Raw genomic sequence first — 24,520 nt, forward strand, 5'->3', positions numbered from 1 at the left:
ATACATTAGTTTTCTAGGCTTGCCCTAATAAAGTACTACAAACTAGGAAACTAGGTATCTTTTTTTTTTGGACCAGCAGATTTAGATAATGAGAGAGAGAGAGAGAAAGAGCGAGAGAGAGAGAGAGATTGAGAGAAAGGTCTTCCTTCCGTTGGTTCACCCCCCAAATGGCTGCTACGGCAGGTGCGCTGTGACCTGCACACTGCGCCATTCCAAAGCCAGGAGCCAGGTGTTTCTCCTGGTCTCCCATGCGGGTGCAGGGCCCAAGCACTTGGGCCATCCTCCACTGCACTCCCAGGCCACAGCAGAGAGCTGGACAGGAAGAGGAGCAACCAGGACAGAATCCGGCACCCCATCCGAGACTAGAACCCGGGGTGCCAGCACCGCAGGCGGAGGATTAGCCTACTGAGCCGCGGTGCTGGCCACAAACTAGGTATTTTAAAGCGACAAAATTAGTTGTTTCACGTTTACAGTGGCCTGACATCAAGGGGTCAGTAGTTCCTCCAGAGCTCAGAGGAACATTCTATTTCTTGCATCTCATCTAGTTTGCAGTAGATATGACAATCTGGAGCTCTTGCCTTGTATCTGCAGGTGTCCAACCAATGTCTCCTCCATTACACAGCATTCTCCTTTTGGTACAACAACGCCAATCGCATTGGATTAGTATACACCTAATGACTCCATGTTGACTTGATTATATATAAATAACTATTTTCAATTAAGGTCAAATTCACAGGTAAAGTCAGTTTGGACTTTGATATTCTTGGAAGACACAATTCAATCCACAACACTGACTCTTACAAAAGAGCAGTAATTAAAATCTAATTAAGACAGATTTTATTTCCAGGATGCACACCTAGTATATTTTATATATGAGGATATTCCAAAAAAAGTTAGAAAAATGGAATTAAATGATAGATTTATTTGGTACAAAATTTTTTGAAAAAAAAATTTTTTTTTTTTTTTGGACAGGCAGAGTGGACAGTAAGAGAGAGAGAGAGAGAGAGCAAGGTCTTCCTTTGCCGTTGGTTCACCCCCCAATGGCCGCTGCGGACAGCGCACCATGCTGATCCGAAGCCAGGAGCCAGGTGCTTCTCCTGGTCTCCCATGCCGGTGCAGGGCCCAAGGACTTGGGCCATCCTCCACTGCACTCCCAGGCCACAGCAGAGAGCTGGCCTGGAAGAGGAGCAACCGGGACAGAATCCGGCGCCCCGACCGGGACTAGAACCCAGGGTGCTGGCGCCGCAGGTGGAGGATTTAGCCTATTGAGCTGCGGTGCCAGCTGAAATTCTTTATATAAATGTATATAATGTTAATATATGCATTAATCTATATTTTCTTCCTAATTCAATTAAATATTAGAAGAGGACAGAAATTCATACACAGGTTCTTAAATCCATTTACTAAAAAAAATGCTCATAAGTTATGCAGTATAGGTTGACAACATTAAATAGAAATTAGGGATTTTTAATACTTTATGATAAAATACTTCTGCATACCTTATTTATTTTTAAGATTCATTTATGCACTTATTTGAAAGGCATAACAACAGAGAGGCAGCGGGAAAGACAGAGGTACAGAAACACTATATCCATCCACTGGTTTACTCCCCAAATGGCCACATTGGCCGGGGCTGGTCCAAACGAAAGCCAGGAGCCTGGACCTGCATTTCGGTCTCCTCCATAGGTGGCAGGGACCCAAACAGTTGGGCCACCATCCACTGTCTTTCCAGCTGCTCTAGCAGGAAGCTGGACTGTCACCCACATTCAGATATGGTGTCACAAGCAGCGGTTTAATCAACTGCACCACAACACTGGCCCCTTTTATGCACATTACAGATATGATTGGATAACCTTTTCTTTTTTTTTTAAACTTTTATTTAATGAATATAAATTTCCAGTGTACAGCTTATGGATTACAATGGCTTCCCCCTCCCATAACTTCCCTCCCACCCGCAACCCTCCCCTCTCCCGCTCCCTCTCCCCTTCCATTTGCATCAAGATTCATTTTCAATTCTCTTTATATACAGAAGATCAATTTAGTATAAAGGTTTCAACAGTTTGCACCCACATAGACACACAAAGTGAAACATACCGTTTGAGTACTAGTTATAGCATCAAATCGAAATGTACAGCACATTAAGGACAGAGATCCCACATGAGGAGCAAGTGCACAGGGACTCCTGTTGTTGACCCAACAAATTGACACTCTAGTTTATGGTGCCAGTAACCACCCTAGGCTGTCATCATGAGTTGCCAAGGCTATGGAAGCCTTCCAAGTTTGCAGACTCTGATCATATTTACACAAGGTCATAAAAGACAGGGTGAGGATAGTAACCAATGATCCTAAGAGTGGCATTTACCAGGTTTGAACAATTATACAGCATTAAGTGGGGAAGAGGACCATCAGTACACACAGGTTGGGAGTAGAGCCATTGGTGGTAGAGGAGAGGTTATGATTACACAGGAATGAGGCCCAAGTGTGCTAGACAGGGTCTAGAACAAAGGACAGAGTCATTATTAGAGGAGCTAAGAAAGGTGCTGTCTAAGCTACAATTAAGTTTTCTGATTGAGAGGCAAATAGAACCTGATAGAAGGGGCTTGATAATAATCTGTTGGGCTTTAGGCCTTGTAAGTTAAGAGGCCCAGACCTACCTATCTCTTCACATGGGGTATATCCTAAGGGAGGTGTGAACCTCCTAGGGAAAGGCACTCTGTTGACTTTCATTACTTGGCTGGCCTGGGAGGAGAGCTGGCCAGGTAAAGGCAGGGGGCATCTCTAACAAGAAATTTACAGTTCTGCCTGCAATGTTGCTGACCCTACGTGGCCATCCCCTCAGCTGCAGTGGTCACTTTGGAAGTTGGGCTGAGTGAAGGGCTTTTCAGCTTAGAGCCAATAAGATCTGTGGCTCTGACCTGGGCATCCTTCGACTCCAGGGCAGGTCCATTTCCAGGGATCCAACTCTTGGCAGAGCTGCCAGGGCTCTTCACAAGCTGACTTCTGCTGAAGCCCAGGCTTACCACATTGAAAGCCACTGCAGTGGACTGGCCTGTTGGGTCTCCTTGAGGGCAGATCACTGTACAGATCAGCCACTAATAGGCCTGCCACCCATTGCTTCTGATGCCGAGCTTTCTTTTCCTCCTGGTTTGTGTTAAAGCAGACCAGAGGATGCAAGTCAAGGGAGTGCCCGTGTCCCATCTCTAATCTTCGGTGGCCTGAACTACAAGTCTATAGTCACAAGCATGTTCTGTAGTAGTTTTTCTAAGGTAGACAATGCCCATGAGGAAAATTATATTCTCACTTTAAAACTTTCTTTCCCTTTGGTCTGAAAGGGAGGTTTTTTCTACTTACTGTATACTTTGCTGATGGCGAAGTGAATCTAGCTATGAGATTATTATTTATGTTCTTATTTTGGCTATGCTATTGCAGAAAAATGTTAGCCATCTCTTTTATAAGGTCTAAAGATTAAATTGTGCATCCTACAGATTCCTTCATAATAGAATTAGTTTCCTACCTTGAAGAGAATAGAGAAATGAAAGAACAAGTTGGGCTTAGAATAGAGAAATGAGGGAGCAAGTCCTAGATCACTTGCTGACAATAGCAATATCACATGAATACTTAGCAAACAGTTTCAACCATTAGATAACAACTTAAGAAAACATTTACCAGAAGGTCCAATGCCTTCTCTAAATTTTAAGAATCATGTATTTGAAAACACCTCTTAAATATCTAACATGGTGTAGTTTGTTTAGCCAGTAAACTTAAGCACAACCATATAAAATGTTTTTAGTTTCTTTCTACCAACAAGTTTAAAACATATGATACACAGATTCAGGTCACACAAATTAAAATGTATCTTTGATTGATTTTAGCAGCTTAAATTTATGAACAATCTTATCTATAAGCCATTTAAAATAAAACTCTTAATAAAATTTCCCCATGTGGACATACAATATGTACACACATATAACATAGCATAATAGACCAATATAGCAATTTTAATAATAGCTTTTAAAATCTAACTCTTTTTGTAAATTGCCAATTGATTTGAATTGCTTTTTGTTTTTAGTAACCTCAGTTAACCATACTTTCTCTCAGTTGGTACTGTTAATACATTATTGGCTTCATCTGTTTACAGAGCCATCCCAAAGTACTGAATACAATGGAAGTGGCTGGAAAAAGTCCATAGGAACCTATAGGAGGACAGCTAAACACAGAACCAACAACGCTTTAGTTTTATGAGCAGCAGATCATATATAACTGTGGATGACAAAAGACTTTAAGTCGCCATGTTTAAAATTATAAACTCATCAACCAACAAGAGGCACTTGCTTACTTCACAGTATTTTTGAAAGCACCTGTAGGATTTTACAAGTATTTAAACTTTTAGGCCTCTGGGGCTTTCTCATTAAGATAACTATCATGTCTAGTAACACAAGATCATTAGACTTTTTAATTCTCAAACATTTGTATTGATAGCATTTTCCATTATAGAAACTAAAGTTTGGTACCACATCACATCTTGACAGTACTTCAAATATGATCCAAATAGCCTGATTAGTTGGTGTCTCTATAAGATGAGAGACACAGGTCCTTCGATTTTTTCAGTTGGGCCCAAACTGGAAAAACCAAAGTCCAGGATTTACTGGAAATTTTAGAGACCAGATTGTTTGAAACTTTGATTTTTTGAATGCCTGTCAAGAATGCACATTACAGATATGATTGGATAACCTTTTCAACCCACACTGAAACTGAATTTCTATCTTGCTCTGTCCTGCCCTCTAGTCCTGACAAAAAGTAGTAGGTGATTACATCAGAGGATAATATAGTGGGGAGACCCAGGACTGGGTGACAGATAAGCTCTCATTCTCAGTGTATTACTTAATGTCAGTGTTTATCATATCAATCATTTAATACAGCTATGGCCAAGTGTATTCCTCTTCTGATTAAGAGACTGGAAGTTAAGGGATAATAACCTCTTTCTTCGATTAATTTATATTATTAGATTTAAATTAGAATTACTATGAATTGCAAAACATTATCGACATAATAATGGACATTTACCTGGTGCATTTGTGCTCTTTCTCTCTCCTCTCTCTGTCTCTGTCTCTCTCTGTCTCTCTCTCTCTCTATATATATATATATATATGTAATATATATTTAAAATGTGGCTTAAAACACACAGTATCATTATATACATGCAATTATATATGTGTATGTGTATGTTTTAAGTCACATTTAGTAAAATGTGTTGCTAACAAAGTTTTCTCTAATATATTATTCTAAAATATTTCTGTTAGAAATTTGTCTTGAAAGAGAAGTTTATTCTTTTGAGGATGCATCACTGCTCTTTAACAAATTAGTGTGTGTGTGGGGTGTGCTCAGCTCAGTAGTTAAGACACCTGGGTCCAATTCCTGGCTCCCGCTTCCTGCTAATGTAGACCTAGGGAGTCATCAGTGATGGCACTGGTAATTTTGTTCCCACCACCAGTACCAGGGACCCAGACTGCCATCCTGCCTCCAGGCTCTGGCTGCAGACAAGCTCCAGCCACAGCATTTGAGGAGTGAACCAGTGGAAGGGAAAGCCATCTCCCCATACTCTGCTGGCATCCAAACAAACAAATAAATAAATGATTCTAAGTGAATGACTCAATGGCGGAATAAAAACTATACCATGTCAATGGTAACATTCAAAGACATAATATGAATACACCATTCAAAAGAGACTAGAAACTAGAGGCTCCATGGATATGACTAAACTATTTATACAAAGTTCCACTGAATGGCAAGAATTCAATCCTTTCTCTTGCAATATCATATTCCTCTTGAAGTCTAGTTTGATGCGGCAATGAATGGCCACGGGTACAGCCAGGCTCAATGGTGTTAATCACGGTTTTCGGGTAGTGAATGTGAGTGGAGAAGTCTCAGAATTTGTAGCCAAATGAAATAATAATCAATTCTGGTACATATTCTGGATAGTTAGTTATATGATCCTGGGAAAATTATTTACCTTTATTGAATAATAATAACCATTCTCTTTTTAACGGGAGCAATAAAAAGAAAAGAAGCAAAATTAAAGCAAAAACTGAGTTGGGGTGATACATGACATAGATAATAGCTGGATGCTCTTGGAATGTAGTTGATATTCAACAAAGGATAGCCATTACGTAAACTTGGGATAATGAAAATTATTCTCCAACAATAAACTATTATTATTAAACTGTTGATAAATGAGGAAGTGTAACCTGATATCTTGGGAAACCACAGGACTAGTATTTAGAAGATCTGAAAGATAATCTCAACTGAATTGATCAGTATTTGTATAACCTCAGCAAATCAAAACCAGATTTCTTCCCCAGTTGCTTTCTATGTTAGAATAGGCAACAATTTTACTTCCTCTATAAATTTAAGCGATTTGAAAAATATCTGTAGGTGGAAATACTATGAATATACTCTAAAAAAGAAGAAAAAAACACTGTCAATAAAGAAATGTATACATGTAAATAAAGTTTATAAATATAATTAAACATAACTTCCTCAATAACGAGCATTGCATGAAACACGCACATTCATCTGTTTGCAGTTGAATGAGACAAAGGCATACTCAAAATTTCATTCTTCTGCCAATTAAACTGTTATTCAGTCCTTTAATTAGATGTCACATATAGTAATAAATATCCTCAAACGATAAATAATGAAATGTAATTGCTACTTATAGTACACTGCATTAAAGGAATAGAAAAAAATAAATAAGAAAAGGGATTGTGTAACAGTTTTTTTTTTTAATTTGAGCTATATCTGGACTAAGTACATATGTTTTGGAGCACGTGAAAAAATCGAATTCAGTTTTATGTACAGGAACAAGTGACACAATGAGCAGGGGAAGAGGCTCATACAGTCACATTTGAAAACTCCATAGCTGAGTTTGAAAAGTAACCCGATTGGAAAACCCCTCATCTTTCACACACGTCTAAAATCATTGGGGCAGCCATTTGACTCAGTAATTCATAGGTCACCTGTGACTCCCAGACCCCATATATACCAGAGGGCCTGAATTTCAGTCGGCTCTGCTTCCAATCTATTTTCCTGATAATTTGTAACCTGGGAGGATGCAAGTGACAGCTCAAGTACGTGGGTCCCTGCCAAACACAATGGAGACTGGAACTGAGTTCTGAACTCCTGGCTGCAGCCTGGCCCAGCCCCAGCTCTTGCAGGCATTTCAGCAGTGAACCAGCATATGGAAGATTTACATTCTCTCTCTCTCATTCTCTTTCTCTCAGTTTATTTAAATTTACTTTAAATAAATAAACTTTAAATAAAATTATTATGTAGGGAGGAAAAAAAAACCTGAAAAGGTATCCACATGGAAAACAGCTTTATACTTACAAACACTCAACCCAAAAGAGAAAAGAATAAATTCCTCTATGCTCCTCAAAGAGTTGAATTACTATATTATCAAAATAATTATTAACATGCACACAATTTGTAGGTGAAATAATTGCCTAAGTTTATTTTCAGATATGTTATAAAGGCACTTCAATAAGTTTATGGGAAAATGGAATTAAAAAATCAGCTAATAGTGGCCCCAAAATAATCTGAAATCCATGCATACAGATCTTCAAACAGTCCATAAAATTGGCATCGTGGAAAAAAAATGAATGACCTTCCAAATTCATCTACTTCCCCTTGTAGTTCTCTGAGTCTTGCCTCCTATCTTTTACAGTTCTGTTTTTGGTTCCATATACAATCCAGAGTGTTATCTGTTTTTGGAGACTTGACCACTTTATCATTATATAATGCCTCTAATCATCCCTTGTAACTGGTGCCTGCTCTTTCTGAATGTCATACAGTTACTCCTTTCTTTTTTAATCACTATGTAATAATTGTACAGATATATGGGTTGCATTGTGATAATATGGAATATGTATACAATGTGTAACAATGGAATTGGGGCAAGTAGTATTTCTATCTCAAACATTTATCATTTCTTTTTTTTTTAAATTGCATTTATTTCAGAGGCAGGGATAGAGAAAGAGCTAAAAATAGACATAGAGACAGAAATAGAAAGTGAGAGTGAGAGAGTTTCCATCTGCTGATGCACTTCCTAAATGCCTGACATGGCTACTTCTGGGTCTCTGGTTGAAGCCAGGAGGCAGGAAGTCAATACAAGTCTTCCACCTGGGTGGCAGGAACCCAGTCAATTTAGTCTTCACTGCTTCCCCCAGGTGAGGCCACATGCCCATCCCGCAAATTATTTTTATAATTACCATATTTTAAAATACTTCTTAGCTATTACACACTGTTAAATTTATGGAGTATATTTAATCTATCAAATTAAAATTCTACTTTCCTTAGGAATACGTCTCATGACTGTAAATGCACCTGGAAATACTAGACAGTTTCTTAACTAAAGGATTACATAATCACCTGAAATACATATTACTTCTAACGCTTTAAAATGTCTAGCACTCACTAGTAGAAATAAATGTGCTTTAATTATTCACCTTGCAACCATTTAAGTTCTTTTACACACACATTGTTCTAAAAGTTTGGATACCATATTATGACACAATTTATAGCTATACAAAAGAGAACAGTGTGGGATATCTTTCCAGGGTAAAAGTACAAATGACTTTATATTACTTTAAATTAAGTGCCAGAAGCAACTAGAAGTATTTAATATATATTATTACATACTAGTTTTGTCATCTGCTTGGTAGGAAAACTAGAAGACCTGACAACTGAGTAAAACTAAATACACCCAGAAATTTCCACACTTTAGACCATGCTTTTTTTTCCCATAGAAAATACTGTTTAAGGAAAATATTTTCAGCTAAAACATACGTTACAAATGCATATTCCCATTGAGGAACATGTGTGATGCTTGGATGCCTGTCTCAGTGAAGGTATTTCTATGAGGTTTTAAATCTCAGACATATTACTCCATCTCTATGTGGAAGATTCTTGCTAGATATAATCTCAATGCCTCTCTGACAGAACAGGCATTGAAGAATTAATTAGACACTATTATCTACTCAGTGTCACTTCCTTTTGGAATTTGGGTAATATTAATTGTACAGTAAATATCACAGATAAAAAATAGACAAATATATATAGGTAGGTAATATACACAAAGATGGAAATATGTGTATTTATATAAAGGTAATTTGCTTACTTTTAATAAATTACTGGTGACTGAACTTTAAAGACACAATTCTTCAAATTGTCCAGTGAAGACTGCTAACAGAATAATCATTTAACCAATGTTTTTCATATGCAAGTTATGTTCTAACTTTATGAAAATGATTACATATGCAAGGATACAAATGAAAGATATATTTCAGTGGAAGTTAAATGTTCGAACAGCTCTATCAAGGAAAATTTTATTATATTTAGATAATGAAAGAATAAAGGAAAATCCAAAACTGAATTATAAAATATTTGTAAAAACATTTGCAGATTCCAGATTCTTTAGAAGAGTAGTTTCTCCCAAAAATAAGGTAAACATTTTAAAGGTTGGAAACATAGATTGGTTGTGAAAATTTAGAGGACTTCTTTAGAGTGTGCACACACTGTTCTCCCTAGGGTAAGTGATAACAAACGTAACAGGATACAGGGAAGATTCTGGAATGCAAAGCCAGACTATATCACTCCTGTCAGGTATTGGCCAATGAACTGCTTAGATTAGGAGCTTAAATAGATGAATCTTCACCTAAAATGCCTATTACAAATTTACTGTAACATATTCATTAGAAATAGAAAGCAATCCTCTTAAATCTAGATCTGAAATGATGTATCAACACATGACTACTCAACTTATCCATAAGATCATTTATAAAGATCAGAAAGTATAAAGACAGGGAGTTCTTAATTGGATTAGTGAATGGATACAAACAGCTATATGTTTCAATGCTAGCATTTCTATATTACAAAGAAGAAAATGGGGCAGAACCGTGTTCAGGATACTTGAAAGAAAAGTATCTTCCAAGAATGTGTTATACAAGATTTAACACTGCACTACCACATCTTTCTGGATTACAAGTATACTTTTATGTTATCCCCAAGCAATGGAAATACACCCAATCTACCTAGTCATGTATTTATTAGAAAATAACTACAGAAATCAATTTTATAAACTAAATGCCCATGTTCCAAAAATTAGAATGCAGATTTTAAATATCTCATTTCCCCTGTAGTGGAGCAATTTTAAACATGACTCAATATATTTGAGGCGATCAACATTTCAGCTACGCGAATCACTGCAGTTTCTGCTATGTCTTCCCATGAAAAAGGTGTAGCCTGAGTTGGGAAACAGACTAAAGGTGTGCATGCTGATGAGCAGATTCTGAAGCAGAGTCTCAAAATGAAAGAGAAAATGGCCTTCCAATCAAATCAGACGACTTCCAGCCCTGGCTACAGCACTTCCTGGCTTTGGGACCTTTATCTCTGTCAGCTCCAATTTCACCTGTAAATTAAAGTATATCTACATTTCAAGGTTAGTATAATGATTGTTTTATATGCAACACCTGATGTATAGGAAGCACATGTTCAATGGAATGAATAATTTTATCTTAGGGGTTTTCTTGCTTCTCTAATCCATTTTCAAAACCCTTTGGCACCTGCTCCTGGCACTGGATCTGAAGAGTGAATAGGTTATTTAAAATTCCCTGACATTTCTGGCAACCTTCAAAAGAACTACTCTTTTGGGACATACATGCTGGTACTGCAGAACAGAATGACTGAAAGGAATGGTTTTGACAAGGCATGGCTAGTATCATGAGATTCTAAATTGTAGCATTCAAAACACAGACATATCTATACCCATTGAAGAATATTATTTTTTTTAAAAAAAACATTTATTTGAAAGGCAGACTGTCAGAGAGAGAGAGGCAGAGACAGAGACAGGCGGAGAAAGAGATAAAGAGATCTTCCATCTGCTGGTTGACTCCCCAACTTGCTGCAATGGCAAGGCCTGGCCAGGCTTAAGCCAGGAGCCTATCATCCCATCTAGGTCTCCCATGTGTGTGGCAGTGGTCCAAGTACTTGGGCCACTTTCCACTGCTTTTCCAGGTCCATTAGCAAGGAAATGGATTGGAAGCAGGGCACCTGGGACTTGAGCTGATGCTCCGATATGGGATGCTGGCAGTGGCATAACCCACTGAGCCACAATGCTGACCTTGAATATTATTTTTCAAAGCCAGCAAATTGCCACTATTGGTGAGGATGTAAAAAAAATTGAAACATTTGGGTATTGCTGGTGGGAATGTAATAGGGTACGGTTGCTATGAACAATATGGTGGTGCCTCAGATAATTAAACAGAATCACCATATGCTCCATAAGTCACAACTCTGGGGGTATACTCAAAAGAACTGAAAATAGAGACTCAAACATTTACACGAACATAATATGTTCATAGCAACATTATTCACAATAGCCAAAAGGTGGAAGTAACCCAGTGTTGCTCAGTGGATGAGTGGATAAACAAGACATGGTGGATATGGGCAATGCAGTGTTGCTCAGTCTGTTACCAAGGAGGGAAATTTTGACACAGGCTGCAGCGTGGATTCACCCGCGGACATAATAAGCCAGTCACAAAAAGGCATAAATGAGAAACCTAGCGAGGTATGATCCATAGAAACAAGATATAGAATACTTGTCAATGGCCAGGAAGAAGGGATAATACAGAGTTATTGTTTCATGGATATGGTTTCTATTTTTATCCACGAAAACCTAAAGAAAAGAAACATTAAATTCTGTCCCGGTTGCTCCTCTTCCAGTCCAGCTCTCTGCTGTGGACCGGGAAGGCAGTGGAGGATGGCCCAAGTGCTTGGGCCCTGCATCTGCATGGGAGTCCAGGAGGAAGCACCTGGCTCCTGGCTTTGGATCGGCGCAGCGCGCTGGCCGTAGCGACCATTTTGGGGGTGAACCAACGGAAGGAAGACCTTTCTCTCTGTCTCTCTCTCTAACTCCGCCTGTCAAAAAAAATTACCACTACGACTGGATAGCTGCGGTTTTTCAGTGTTCACAGCACTAATCACTGTGCAGATTAACAAGGTTTGAGGTAGGAATATAATTTCTTAATTCACTGAACATCTTCAAAACGAACTTGATCAACCCATGCTCCATAAGTTTAATTCACAATTTGGCAACAGGACACATCACTGGAAAGAAATCAATAGACTTTGACTTCCTGCACACGTAGGTGGGCTACTGTGATATGACCAAATGAAGTATTATTAATCTCAGTATAATTTTATGAATTAAATCCAGACTTTTTATAATTTTTATTATTCCATGAAGAAAGAATGCCTATTTGAAGTAGCATAAAACAACCTAAGATTCCTTATTAGTGCATTGGGTAGACAATAATGCAAAACAAATTAAATACCATCTTTACATAAGGAAGTTGTAACTGGATAAGAAAAAGGAAATGAATTCCTCACTTAGAAGCCCTATTGGCCGGCGCCGTGGCTCACTAGGCTAATCCTCCGCCTCCCGCGCCGGCACCCCGGGGTTCTAGTCCCAGTTGGGGCGCTGGTTCTGTCCCAGTTGCTCCTCCTCCAGGCCACTCTCTGCTGTGGCCCGCGAGGGCAGTGGAGGATGGCCCAAGTGCTTGGGCCCCTGCACCCACATGGAAGACCAGGAAAAAGCACCTGGCTCCTGGCTTTTGATGGGCATAGCGCTGGCCATGGTGGCCATTTGGGGAATGAACCAACAGAAGAAAGATCTTTCTCTTTGTCTCTCTCTCACTGTCTAACTCTGCCTGTCCAAAAAAAAAAAGGAAGCCCTATACAGTTCTTATAGACTTAATGTGCCCTGCAGTAAGTCTGTACTGTGATTTTCTAGGTTGAATACAATTTTGTAGCAGGTTTATCTTAGCATTTCAGAGGGCTCCATGCTCCCAGGGAGGATATAACCAAGGGAGGATATAAACTGACATCATAACATGATGGTTATTAGCACTTGAATGCTCTAACAAGTAATTTGTGCAAAATGATACCAAAAAACCCTAAATCATTTCATCCGAGTGGATCAAATAACAGTCCAGATCAAAATAACAGTTCGGAATTTATACTTTTCAAACACAAAGGCATTTATATTTGCATATTGCTCCCACTGAATTTCAACTCCGGAAATACCAATTTCTCCATTAGAAATATGCCAGAGGCCCCGAGCTCTTAAACAAAGCAGCATTATGATACCACTATGCCTCTATTGTGAAGCATGAATCAGACCTATCTATTGTTTCAGAATTCTCCAATAAATACCATCTAGGAACACACACACACACACACATGTCCACACTACAAACAATCCCTGCATAACCAAGGAAAAATTAAAGGCATCTCGGGGAGAGGCAATGCCTATGTTGCCTCATCTGTGCAACTTATGTCTTAAGTAGGGAAATGCAAATTAAAAGGGAAACAGAAATTGGGGGTTGCATTTTCTCAAACACTAGCCTTTTTCAGTTTCAGAAATAATTACAGCCGTACTCCTATGATCAGCTCTGTTCACTGAAGGAGAGACAAAGCTCCAGACAAAACCTGGATCGCTTTTCCCTTGTAGCCAGAGACTGGGTGTAAAGGGACTTGTCAGGCCACGGCTGTTGTTATATGAGAGACATTCTGCAAATGAATGGGGAAAATGATGGGAATCAGATGAAACTCTGAGAACTTATTCTAATAAGATAAAAACAAAAAACTGTTGACAGTACACGGCTGCGTGTACGCCTGCCCTTCATTCTGTCCTTGCAAAATTGGCTCAGCCAAGTGCAAGATCAATGGTTTGCATTTATTCTGCAGAGCACATTTTGAGCAGCTGCAGTTTAGGAATGGTTCTTCCCGTATCTCCTCTTCTTCTGAAGTTTTGTTAAATTAAACGGGATCTCACTGAGCCCCAAGAGTCACAGTGCCCCGCCCTTCGCAGATAGGCCCTGGTTTAGAAGCTGCCATACTTCTCATACTGCTGCAAAAAGATCAGTGGATGCTGACCCGCAGTGCAACTAGTCCCATACACCCAGGAATCTGCCGGAGAGCGGAAACACACCCGTGACATAAAGCTGATTGTTCTGAAATATCTGGATCCAGGTAAATGCATCTCCTTGACTACCAGTTTATTAAGTATAATTCACTGCCATTGTAGTAGGTACCAGAAGGAACAACTCCCAATTGGCCTGGAGTGTAAAGACACAGAAATAAAGAACAAAATGTTTTTACTTACAACTCCTTCATATCAGGTTGAAATATCTATCATATTCTGGGGAAATGGTTTATTAATTTTGTTCTTATACATATTCATTTTTATTTGAAAGGGAAGGAGAGGGAGAAGGAGCAGGAAGAGGAGAGAGAGAGCGAGAGAGAGAGCAAGAGAGAAAGAGAAAAAAACGGAGATCCTCCACAGGGTGGTTCATTCCTCAAATACCCACAAATGCCAGGGCTGGATCAAGCCAAAGTCAGGTACCTGGAACTTAATCTGGGTCTGCCCCATCATATGAGTGGCGGGGACCCAAGCACCAGAGCCATCACCAGCGATCCCAGGTGTGCACATTAGCAGGAAGCTGGATCAGCAGTGGAGGCGCCAGGACTCAAACCGATACTCACACATAACACGTGGGTGTCCCAAGCAGCTTCTCAACTCTTGCACCAAATCCCTGCTCTGGAAAAGGACTTTTGAATAAAATGTGGTATTTGAAGATTTAGCACTTTAGTCTGAGCTGATTCTCTAATTCACTTTTAGGAAGCACTCTAATTTTAGTGACTTTATGATACACACCCAAATTAATCCATGAGCAAAACCAAAGTAAGGCTAACATAGTGGAAAGAAAAAATGTAAATATTTTTAAAAACTACAGCATATTTATGGTGCTCACTCTAGATTCATTTTCCTTTCTTATTTTGTTGCACACAATTACCATCTATTTTATTACTGTAAGTCACTGACTTTACCTTTTTCCAGAATTCTCTATATCCAAAGTTGGAAGGAAAAGTGTTTCCAGACTTAGCCCATTATATTTTTGCCTCTCTTTATCTGCTACTGAAAGATGGATACAGTGATAACTTTAAATGGCATCTTCACACAGCTCAGACGTAACTGTTAAGTTCAACAAACTGCTTGTTCTTGAAGATAATCTACTGCTAGAGTCTATCCAAACAATACCAAAATATCTCGCTGCCATTCTTTAATGGGATTGTTTGTTTTTCTCACGTTTATTGACTCAGTACTTTCAGCCTCGAGGTCTGTTACTGTGTTTCTGTCCATCTGCAGGGTTAACAACTTTCACTACACACATGGACTGTCTCTTACAGTTCTTCCATAGAATGTGGTTGTCCCACATCTGGTTGCTTTAACTGGTGGTTCTTATAGAATAATTTTTGATTTGCTTGACCTTACCATAAAAATAGCAATGGATACTTGTTGTCTCAGTTCTCAAGACTGTTTAGAATTCGTCAGGCCCAATAGTGTCTTCCTTACTTAAAACTCCTTAGCATAGACTGAGGTGTCAGACTTTTGCTTTTGTTAGTCTTTGATTTCACTGTCTCATTCTAATGCTGATATTAATGTCCAAAATTAATGCCACAGTTTCCCTTTCTTTTAACTCTCTTTATTTTTCAATAACTTAAATTTTCCTTTTGAAAAAAGCTTAATGTGCCAAAAACATTATGGGTTTCTGCAAAGTTTTAATTTTATTTCCAAGAGCTAGAAAAGAAAATATTGATAATTATGTGAATTCCTGCTTCTGTTTATTTGCCATAGTAAACACAGCCTTTTAAGCCTTATTCTACAAGATGCATGTCCTCATTAAAATCAGGTTTCAGTTGGCTTCTGTTGTATCAACTCATGATTAACCACACTAATGGAGAGAAGTAATGGCACGGAAAATTCAATGTGGACAAATCCAAAGAAATTTTGTATATGTTTTCTTAAATTCTGCAGCAGACACACCGTCATCAAAATAGTGTTGGGGCATGTGTTGTGGAGCACTGGTTTAAGCTGTCACCACTTGGAAGCCCATATCCCACTTTGGAGTGCTGGTTCCAGTCCTAGCTGCTCTGTGTCCAATATAATTCACTGTTAAGGAACCTGGGAGGCAGCAGATGATGGCTCAAATATTTGGACCCCTGTTACTCAGGTGAGAGAGTTGGATACAGTTCCTAGTTCCTGGATTTGCCCAGACCTGGCTTCTGCAGTCATTTAGGGACTGAACCAGCAGACGGAAGAAGGATCTCTCCTCTCTCACTCTCTCCAGCCCTCCCTTCCTCTGCTTTTCAAATAAATAAATCAGTCTTGTTAAAAAAATTGTAACACTTAGTCTGATCTGAAATTATTATAGTTCCCCAAAACTATTACTGTTTTGGTGTTTTTTTTTAAAAAAAGCAAACTGGAAACGTGATTGATGAAAAGAAGCTAACAGTATATTTAAAAAATTGTCGCAGCTCCACTGAAATGTGGATAAATTATGTGTAAACAATTGGTGGATTTTTACCTAGAAGAAAGTTTGCAGGTAGAAATGCTTGCCTGTGGATGTAAATATGTATCTGTATGTTCATGTATGTACTTAATTTATGTGCAGTTTACATAAATATGCAGAAAAGTTATGACAATATTATTATGAAGCATTTTCATTAATGATTCTTTAATTTCCACATACTTTATAGAATATTCTATACAAACTGAAGGAAAAAGCAACTTAAAATATATATATGGTGGGATCGGGGCTGTGGCTCATTGGGTTAACGCTCTGGCCTGAAACACCGGCATCCCATATGGGAACCAGTTCAAGACCTGGCTGCTCCGCTTTTAATCCAGTTCTCTGCTATGACCTGGGATAGCAGAGGAAGATGGTCCAAGTCCTTAGGCCCCTGCACCCATGTGGGAGACCCAGAAGAAGCTCCTGGCTTTGGATCAGCATAGCTCCAGCCGTTGTGGCCAACTGGGGAGTGAACCATCGGATGGAAGACTCTCTCTCTCTCATCCTCTCCTCTCTCTGCCTTTCAAATAAATAAATAAATCTTTCAAAAAATTAAATAAATATGGTAAAAATGATATAAATACCAGAAAAATAAGTAATTCTAAATATTTTCCTCAATGTTTTCAGGCAACATGCATTCCCTCAAAAAAAAAAAAAAAGAAGTAGGAGAAAATCAACTAATCAACTTCTATTGATAATAGGATTATCCTTAGACAATGAAGAAACAAAATATATTAAAAATAATAACCTCTCATAAAAATATGCTAAGTTATTTCATACTCAACAGATCAATCAGCTTTTGAAACAGGTAGATACTTGAAGGAAGAGTGTCATCAGGAAAAGAACTAGAAATTAACATATCTCAAGTCTTCCATCCAGATGATGAGCACTGTCTGACTCAGAGCCAGGTGGGAACAGGATAAATTGGCTTGCTCCTCAGTGTGAGTCACAACTGATTCAGTTAATTTGACTCAAAAGCAAAAACAACATGTGTATCTCAATTTACTTTTTTTCTATTTTCATTTTTTAAATGAAATATTCTCATGCGTGTTAACTATAATATGCTCATTCAAAACTCAAGATCTGAGAATCTACAAAATATTAACACACAGGAATAAAGCAAACAGTTGTTCTTAATGTTTGTTAAGGTAAAAGCTATTTTTAAAACACAGACTTCCAAGTATCATTGTTACGCCATTATTTCATTTTAATTCTATCATATGAGTGGCAGCAGGGTACAGTGGTTAGGGTGAGGAGATAGAGTTTGGGGCTCAGACTGTGTGACCTCAATCCTGGCCCTAACACTCTGTAGGACTCTCACCCAGGAAGAGCTTAACCTGCTTTCAAGCCCCAGCTTCCTTGTCTGCCTTGTGGAATTACTGAGATGACTAAATGAATACAGGCACGCGCACACAAAATCAAATCCTTGCAATTGTGACTGAATATAGGACATCCCTCATAAATATTACCTATCATCCTATCATGAATTGTTCCTTGCCTGATAAAAATGATTTTTTTAACAAGCTAGAGGTTAAAAGCCTGTTTAAAATTTAAAGTAAATCAGAATTATGGTGTATCTCAGTTGAAATCCTCCCCTAAAGCAATCATTTCTTTTTAAATGAGAGATAAATCAGAACACAGTCACACACACAAAAAGGAAAAACCAAAGTGTCCTTATTATAACTGGATGCACCAAGTATGGCAAATTTAATTCTTAACATCCGTTTCATGGATAACTCCCATTTTTCAAGGTTTATGATTCCGTCATAAAAATTCATTTCCCAAGAAAGCTGGCAAATACATCTCAGTATGCATGTCATTATTTTTTCATTGCCTGCCATCTAATGTACTGGCTTTACTTATTGGTAACCAAGTCAAAATTAGTTTGTGGGCTTTTTTTTAGAATTTTAAAAGACAGATTGCACAAATTAAAAAACTGATAACAATAGTGAAACCACACAGATAATTTCCATGGGGATTGAATGTGAATGACTTTTAGACCTCAGGTGAGCGTCTGTGTTGCTGAGAGTCTGTGGCGAAGTCCACACAGGCTGCTTCTTACCCTTGGAGGCGTGCGGTCATCCCAAAGAGGAAGTCAAGGACGGGAAACAGCAAAAACCAAAAACCCCCTTCAGTGATCTCCTATGGCTCCATCATTCAATAGTTCACCCAAATATTCTTGAAAACATTGCCTATTTCTAAATGTTAGTACTTCATGGAATCTCATCTTGCACCTTACTATAACCTATGTAAATCAGAAAGCCCCCTGGTTCTAATATTGTAGAATTTAATACATAAATCTCTTTAGTCATTAATATAACCAATCCTGCATGGAGTTTGATGTTTGAATCCCCAGTGCACACGTGGGAAACCATTTTCCCTGCTTCTCTGTCTTAGGGTAAGTGAGGAAAACTGCAAGCTGTGTATTCAGGGGTGGGGTCCCTCATCTTATACAAGGCTTTTCCTTTTGCCTTTTGCTAAGGCCTAACAGAGACTAATTGGAATGGTCTGGCCCACTCTCAGTGCAATCATGTATTAATAGGAAAACAGGCAGAAAAGTCATCCGTTTGGGAATTTTGCACAAATATCTCTATTACCTGTGAACGCACTTGAACCTGGGCTGAAGTGACTTGCATGAACCGGCAAGCAGGAACATGGGAAGGGTCAGAAGGCCACATAAGGAACCTGATACATATATTTAAAAATGAAAGGCATCCCAACATAATCATGATACATAATTAGCTTATTGGTAATTACATTACACTGGTAAGGAAGCAATTGCAGCATCAATTTTTCCAGTCATGTAACTTCTCCTATTTAAAATTAAGCAGACAATAAATATAATCCTCAAAGTACCACAGTTATAAAATGTAAGATTTTTATTTTAAAATAATTAGACTCTTACCCTGATCAAAGGGTTTCCCTGGACTCCAGGTGCGGAAATAATCATCCTATGGGGGGAAATAATGTAAACTGAGTATACATGAGTAATTAAAATGTACAGATTCATATAAAATCTAAAATTAAATATATGACACAGAAGCAATATACAAACCTCTACTTCCTGTAATGGCAAGCAGCAAATTATAAAATAAATAAATAAAAAATGAGAAAGAACAAGAGAAAAAGAATAGTTATCAAAAAGAAACACACTGTTTACAAGTTACAGAAGCATCTTTCAATAAATGTATTCATTTTCATTGCAAGACAATGGTTACCTTAACAATTTAACTATTTTTGGTCACCACCTCTCCTAAATGTTATAATCCATGGCTTTCTATTGTAATTCAATGTGTAATATAACATGCAGATAATTATCTTAAACTAACAAGCTATAAAGTATCTTACCAGTTTCCAATTATACAACTTCATTTTCCACTAGCACAATAGTAAATGGAACCATTAATATAAGAAGGAAAATATCAAGTGATTCCGCAGTAGCCCATAGAGTGTAAATATGCTTCATGCAAATCATTCACATGTTAATTGAATATCTAAGGAGTTCATCAAAATGCAACTGGGCACTTGAAAAAAAAAAAGCACACCTAATTAAATCCTGCCTAAATGTGAATCTTTAATACAGAAAAGAACCAGTGAAGTATATTTACTGTATTTTTCATAAACCTCAATGTATAACACAAAACTGGAGCAACGTATATTGAAAAGAATAAAAAAAAGCAATGCCAAACAGATTAAATCTATTTTATTCTCGTTTATATCACTCTAAAAGCTTCGTAAAAGTACTTCATCCATATCATCCTCTATTGTAAGCAAACACTGTTTCACAGATAGACTAACAAACTGTTTTCACTAGAGCCATCAGCTACAAGAAAGAGGGGCACAATGGTGACACCATAGCATTTACCAGTGCCACATTCTTAGACCCACCAAAGTCTGGCAGGCAAAAGGCCTAGGAACCTGGACAATGCACAAAAGCCATACAGACATCCATTGCATTTTCTTCTAACCTCTTTCAATCCTCTTCCTTTCTTTTTTTTTAAGATTTATTATTTATTTGTAAAAGGCAAAAGATTTATACGATCTGAAGAGAAACTAGAGTATAGATTTATTATTTATTTGAAAGGCAGAACAAGAGTGGATACAGAAAGGGAGAGAGACCTGCCATCTACTAGTTCACTCCACAAACAGTCGCAACACCCAGGGCTGGGCCAGGCCAAAGCCAGGAACCAAGAATTCTGATTCCCCCATGTGGGTGCAGGGGTCCAAGAACTTGGACCATTTTCCACTTCTTTCCCAGGTGCGTTGGTAGGAAAGTGGATCAGAAGCAGAACAGCAGGAACAGGAACCACAGTTCTAATATGGGAGGACGCCATTGCAATCTGTGGTTACTCAGTTGTACCACTAGGTTGGCCCCCAATCCTCTTGAGAATTTCTTTGCTAGCACTCTCTAGTGTATTAAACAGGGAGTGTAGTGTACACTTTTAAAAAATCTATTTATTTGAAAGGCATAGTGAAAGATAGAGAAATCTCCACCATCCTCTGGTCAAGTGCCCAAATGGCGGCAACACCTGGGGTTGGGAATGGAGGAACCTTGTAGTTGGGAACTTCATCAGTGTCTCACAAAGCATTGGTAGGAACCCCAGTATGTGGGCCATCATCCACCATATCCTAGAATGCACCCTTGCAGGAAGGCTGGATGGGAAGCTGGGGAGCAGAGATGAGAACCAGACACTCTGATACGGGAAAGGAGGATCCCGGTCAGCGCTGCACCACAACACATGCCCCCATATTTTATTCATGGAAATAAAGGAAATCATTCAACTTATTTATGGAAAAATCTAAATTTTGTTTCAAAGGATTTTCTATTGTGACTAACTGCTCATTACCAACTTCTGCACGCAGACCCAGCCAATTTCAAAAGAAAGAAAAGCCACAGAAGGCATGTTTGGCAGTTGTACATTTATGCCCAGAGTTATCTTAAGTGAGGGGGGTGAATTCTGGAAATCCATGCTAATATTATCTGCATGAAATTATCTGGGTCCATGACTGGATAAAGAAAATGTGGTATTTATACACTATGGAATACCATTCAGCCACAAAAAAGAATGACATCCTGTTTTTTGTAACAAAATGGATGCAACTGGAAACCATTAGGCTTAGTGAAATCAGCCAGTTGAAAGAAGACAACTATCATGTGCTTTCTCTGATGACATCGCAGCTAATATAGAATGCCAAAAAATGCACAGGAATGAAATGGTCATTTGGGGATATGATTGCTGTTTTAGCACTTGTTTATACTCCTGTGGAACTGAGGGCCTTATACATTTTACTTGATGAATACTAAAAATATTGTTGAATTAAGCTAGTGACTGTAGAGTGGATCTAAATGGCATCTTGCAGGCCTGCACCACGGCTCAATAGGCTAATCCTCTGCCTGTGGCGCTGGCACCCCGGGTTCTAGTCCCGGTCGGGGCACCGGATTCTGTCCTGGTTGCCCCTCTTCCAGGCCAGCCCTCTGCTCTGGCCCGGGAAGGCAGTGGAGGATGGCCTAAGTCCTTGGGCTCTGCACCCGCATGGGAGACCAGGAGAAGTACCTGGCTCCTGCCTTTGGATCAGCACAATGCGCCGGCCACAGTGCGCCAGCCGTGGCGGCCATTGCAGGGTGAACCAACGGCAAAAGGAAGACCTTTCTCTCTGTCTCTCTCTCTCTCACTGTCCACTCTGCCTGTCAAAAAATAAAAATAAAATTTTTTTAAATGGCATCTTGCAAAAACTGATGAAGACAGTGGATGGAGGGAGGGGAGAGAGGAGTGGAGGGAGGAAAATGTGGTTGTCTTCTTGGAACTGTACCTATGGAAAGCATAAAGTGAGTTCTCTTTGTATTAGTAATAATAAGAAGAATAATAAACTTGAAGTAACAGTGCAGGTCTGGAAGTTTCTTTAGAAATTTAGCTCTCATGCACAAAATCAAAAGACATCTCCATAGTTAAAGAGGGGAGGGGAAGGAGGGGAAGGGAAAGGAAGGGAAGGGGAGGGGAGGGGAGCGGAGAGGACGGGAAGGGAGGGAAGGGAAGAAAAATATGGCAAATGTTGCATGAAGTGAACTTTCTTTTTTTTTAACTTTTATTTAATGAATATAAATTTCCAAAGTACAGCTTATGGATTACAATGGCTTCCCACCAATAACTTCCCTCCCACCCACAACCCTCCCCTTTCCTGCTCCCTCTTCCCTTCCATTCATATCAAGATTCATTTTCAATTTTCTTTATATACAGGAGATCAATTTAGTATATATTAAGTAAAGATTTCAACAGTTTACACCCACATAGAAACACAAACCGAAAAATGTTAAGTACTAGTTATAGCATTAAATCACAATGTACAGCACATTAAGGACAGAGATCCTACATGAGGAATAAGTGCACAGTGACTCCTGTTGTTGCCTTAACAAATTGACACTCTTGTTTATGGCATCAGTAATCACCCTAGGCTCTTGTCATGAGTTGCCAAAGCTATGGAAGCCTTTTGAGTTCACCGACTCTTACAAGGTCATAGTTGAAGGGGAAGTTCTCTCCTCCCTTCAGAGAAAGGTACCTCCTTCTTTGATGTCCCATTCTTTCCACTGGGATCTCACTCGTGGAGATCTTTCATTTAGGTTTTTTATTTATTCATTTTTTTGACAGAGTGTCTTGGCTTTCCATGCCTGAAATACTCTAATGAGCTTTTCAGCCAGATCTGAATGCCTTAAGGGCTGATTCTGAGGCCAGAGTGCTGTTTAGGACATCTGCCATTCTAAGAGTCTGCTGTGTATCCTGCTTCCCATGTTGGATCGTTCTCTCCCTTTTTTATTCTATCAGTATTTGCAGACACTAGTCTTGTTTATGTGATCCCTTTGACTCCTAGTCCTATAATTATGATCAATTGTGAACAGAAATTGATCACTTGGACTAGTGAGATGGCACTGGTCCATGCCACCTTGATGGGATTGAATTGGAATCCCCTGGTATGTTTCTAACTCTACCGTTTGGGGCAAGTCAGCTTGAGCATGTCCCAAATTGTACATCTCTTCCCTCTCTTATTCCCATTCTTATATTTAACAGGGATCATTTTTTCAGTTAAGCATCAACACTTAAGAATAACTGTGCATTAATTACAGAATTCAACCAATAGTATTAAGTAGAACAAACAAAAAAAATACTAGGAGGGATAAAGTATTAAGTTGTTCATCAACAGTCAGGACAAGAGCTGATCAAGTCACTGTTTCTCATAGTGTCCATTTCACTTCAACAGGTTTCCTTTTTGGTGCTCAGTTAGTGGTCACCAATCAGGGAAAACAAATGATATTTGTCTCTTTGGGACTGGCTTATTTCACTCAGCATGATGTTTTCCAGATTCCTCCACCTTGTTGCAAATGACCGGATTTCATTGTTTTTTACTGCTGTATAGTATTCTATAGAGTACATGTCCCATAATTTATTTATCCAGTCTACTGTTGATGGGCATTTGGGTTGATTCCAGGTCTTAGCTATTGTGAATTGAGCTGCAATAAACATTAAGGTGCAGACTGCTTTTTTGTTTGCCAATTTAATTTCCTTTGGGTAAATTCCAGGGAGTGGAATGGCTGGGTTGAATGGTAGGGTTATATTCAGGTTTCTGAGGAATCTCCAGACTGACTTCCATAGTGGATTTACCAGTTTGCATTCCCACCAACAGTGGGTTAGTGTCCCTTTTTCCCCACATCCTCAATAGCATCTGTTGTTGGTAGATTTCTGAATGTGAGCCATTCTCACCGAGGTGAGGTGAAACCTCATTGTGGTTTTGATTTGCATTTCCCTGATTGTTAGTGAACTTGAACATTTTTTCATGTGCTTGTCGGCCACTTGGATTTCCTCTTTTGAAAAATGTCTATTGAGGTCCTTGGCCCATCTCTTAAGTGGGTTGTTAGTTTTGTTGTTGTGGAGTTTCTTGATCTCTTTGTAGATTCTGGTTATCAATCCTTTATCAGTTGCATAGTTTGCAAATATTTTTTTCCCATTCTGTCGGTTGCCTCTTCACTCGTCTGTTTCTTTTGAAGTACAGAAACTTCTCAA

At 38.8% G+C, this 24,520-nt stretch overlaps 1 protein-coding gene across 5 annotated transcripts in view; it reads right to left on the minus strand.

Moving 5' to 3' along the window:
* The window catches only part of SPOCK3 (SPARC (osteonectin), cwcv and kazal like domains proteoglycan 3), a 499,116-nt gene that overhangs the window by 311,628 nt on the left and 162,968 nt on the right, over positions 1-24,520 (minus strand). For 2 of the 5 annotated variants that reach the window (XM_062199004.1, XM_062199003.1), the window contains exons 2-3: positions 19,525-19,533; positions 19,375-19,420 (exon numbers count right to left, since the gene is read on the minus strand). The exons of 1 other annotated variant lie outside the window; for it this stretch is intronic. In XM_062199004.1, coding sequence (XP_062054988.1) covers positions 19,375-19,420; positions 19,525-19,533 — 55 coding nt within the window. The remainder of the gene's footprint in view (positions 1-19,374; positions 19,421-19,524; positions 19,534-24,520) is intronic. 2 more of the 5 variants (XM_062199005.1, XM_062199001.1) reach the window with 1 other exon arrangement.

This window comes from Lepus europaeus, chromosome 8 (assembly GCF_033115175.1).
Source record: "Lepus europaeus isolate LE1 chromosome 8, mLepTim1.pri, whole genome shotgun sequence".
NCBI classification, from domain to species: domain Eukaryota; kingdom Metazoa; phylum Chordata; class Mammalia; order Lagomorpha; family Leporidae; genus Lepus; species Lepus europaeus.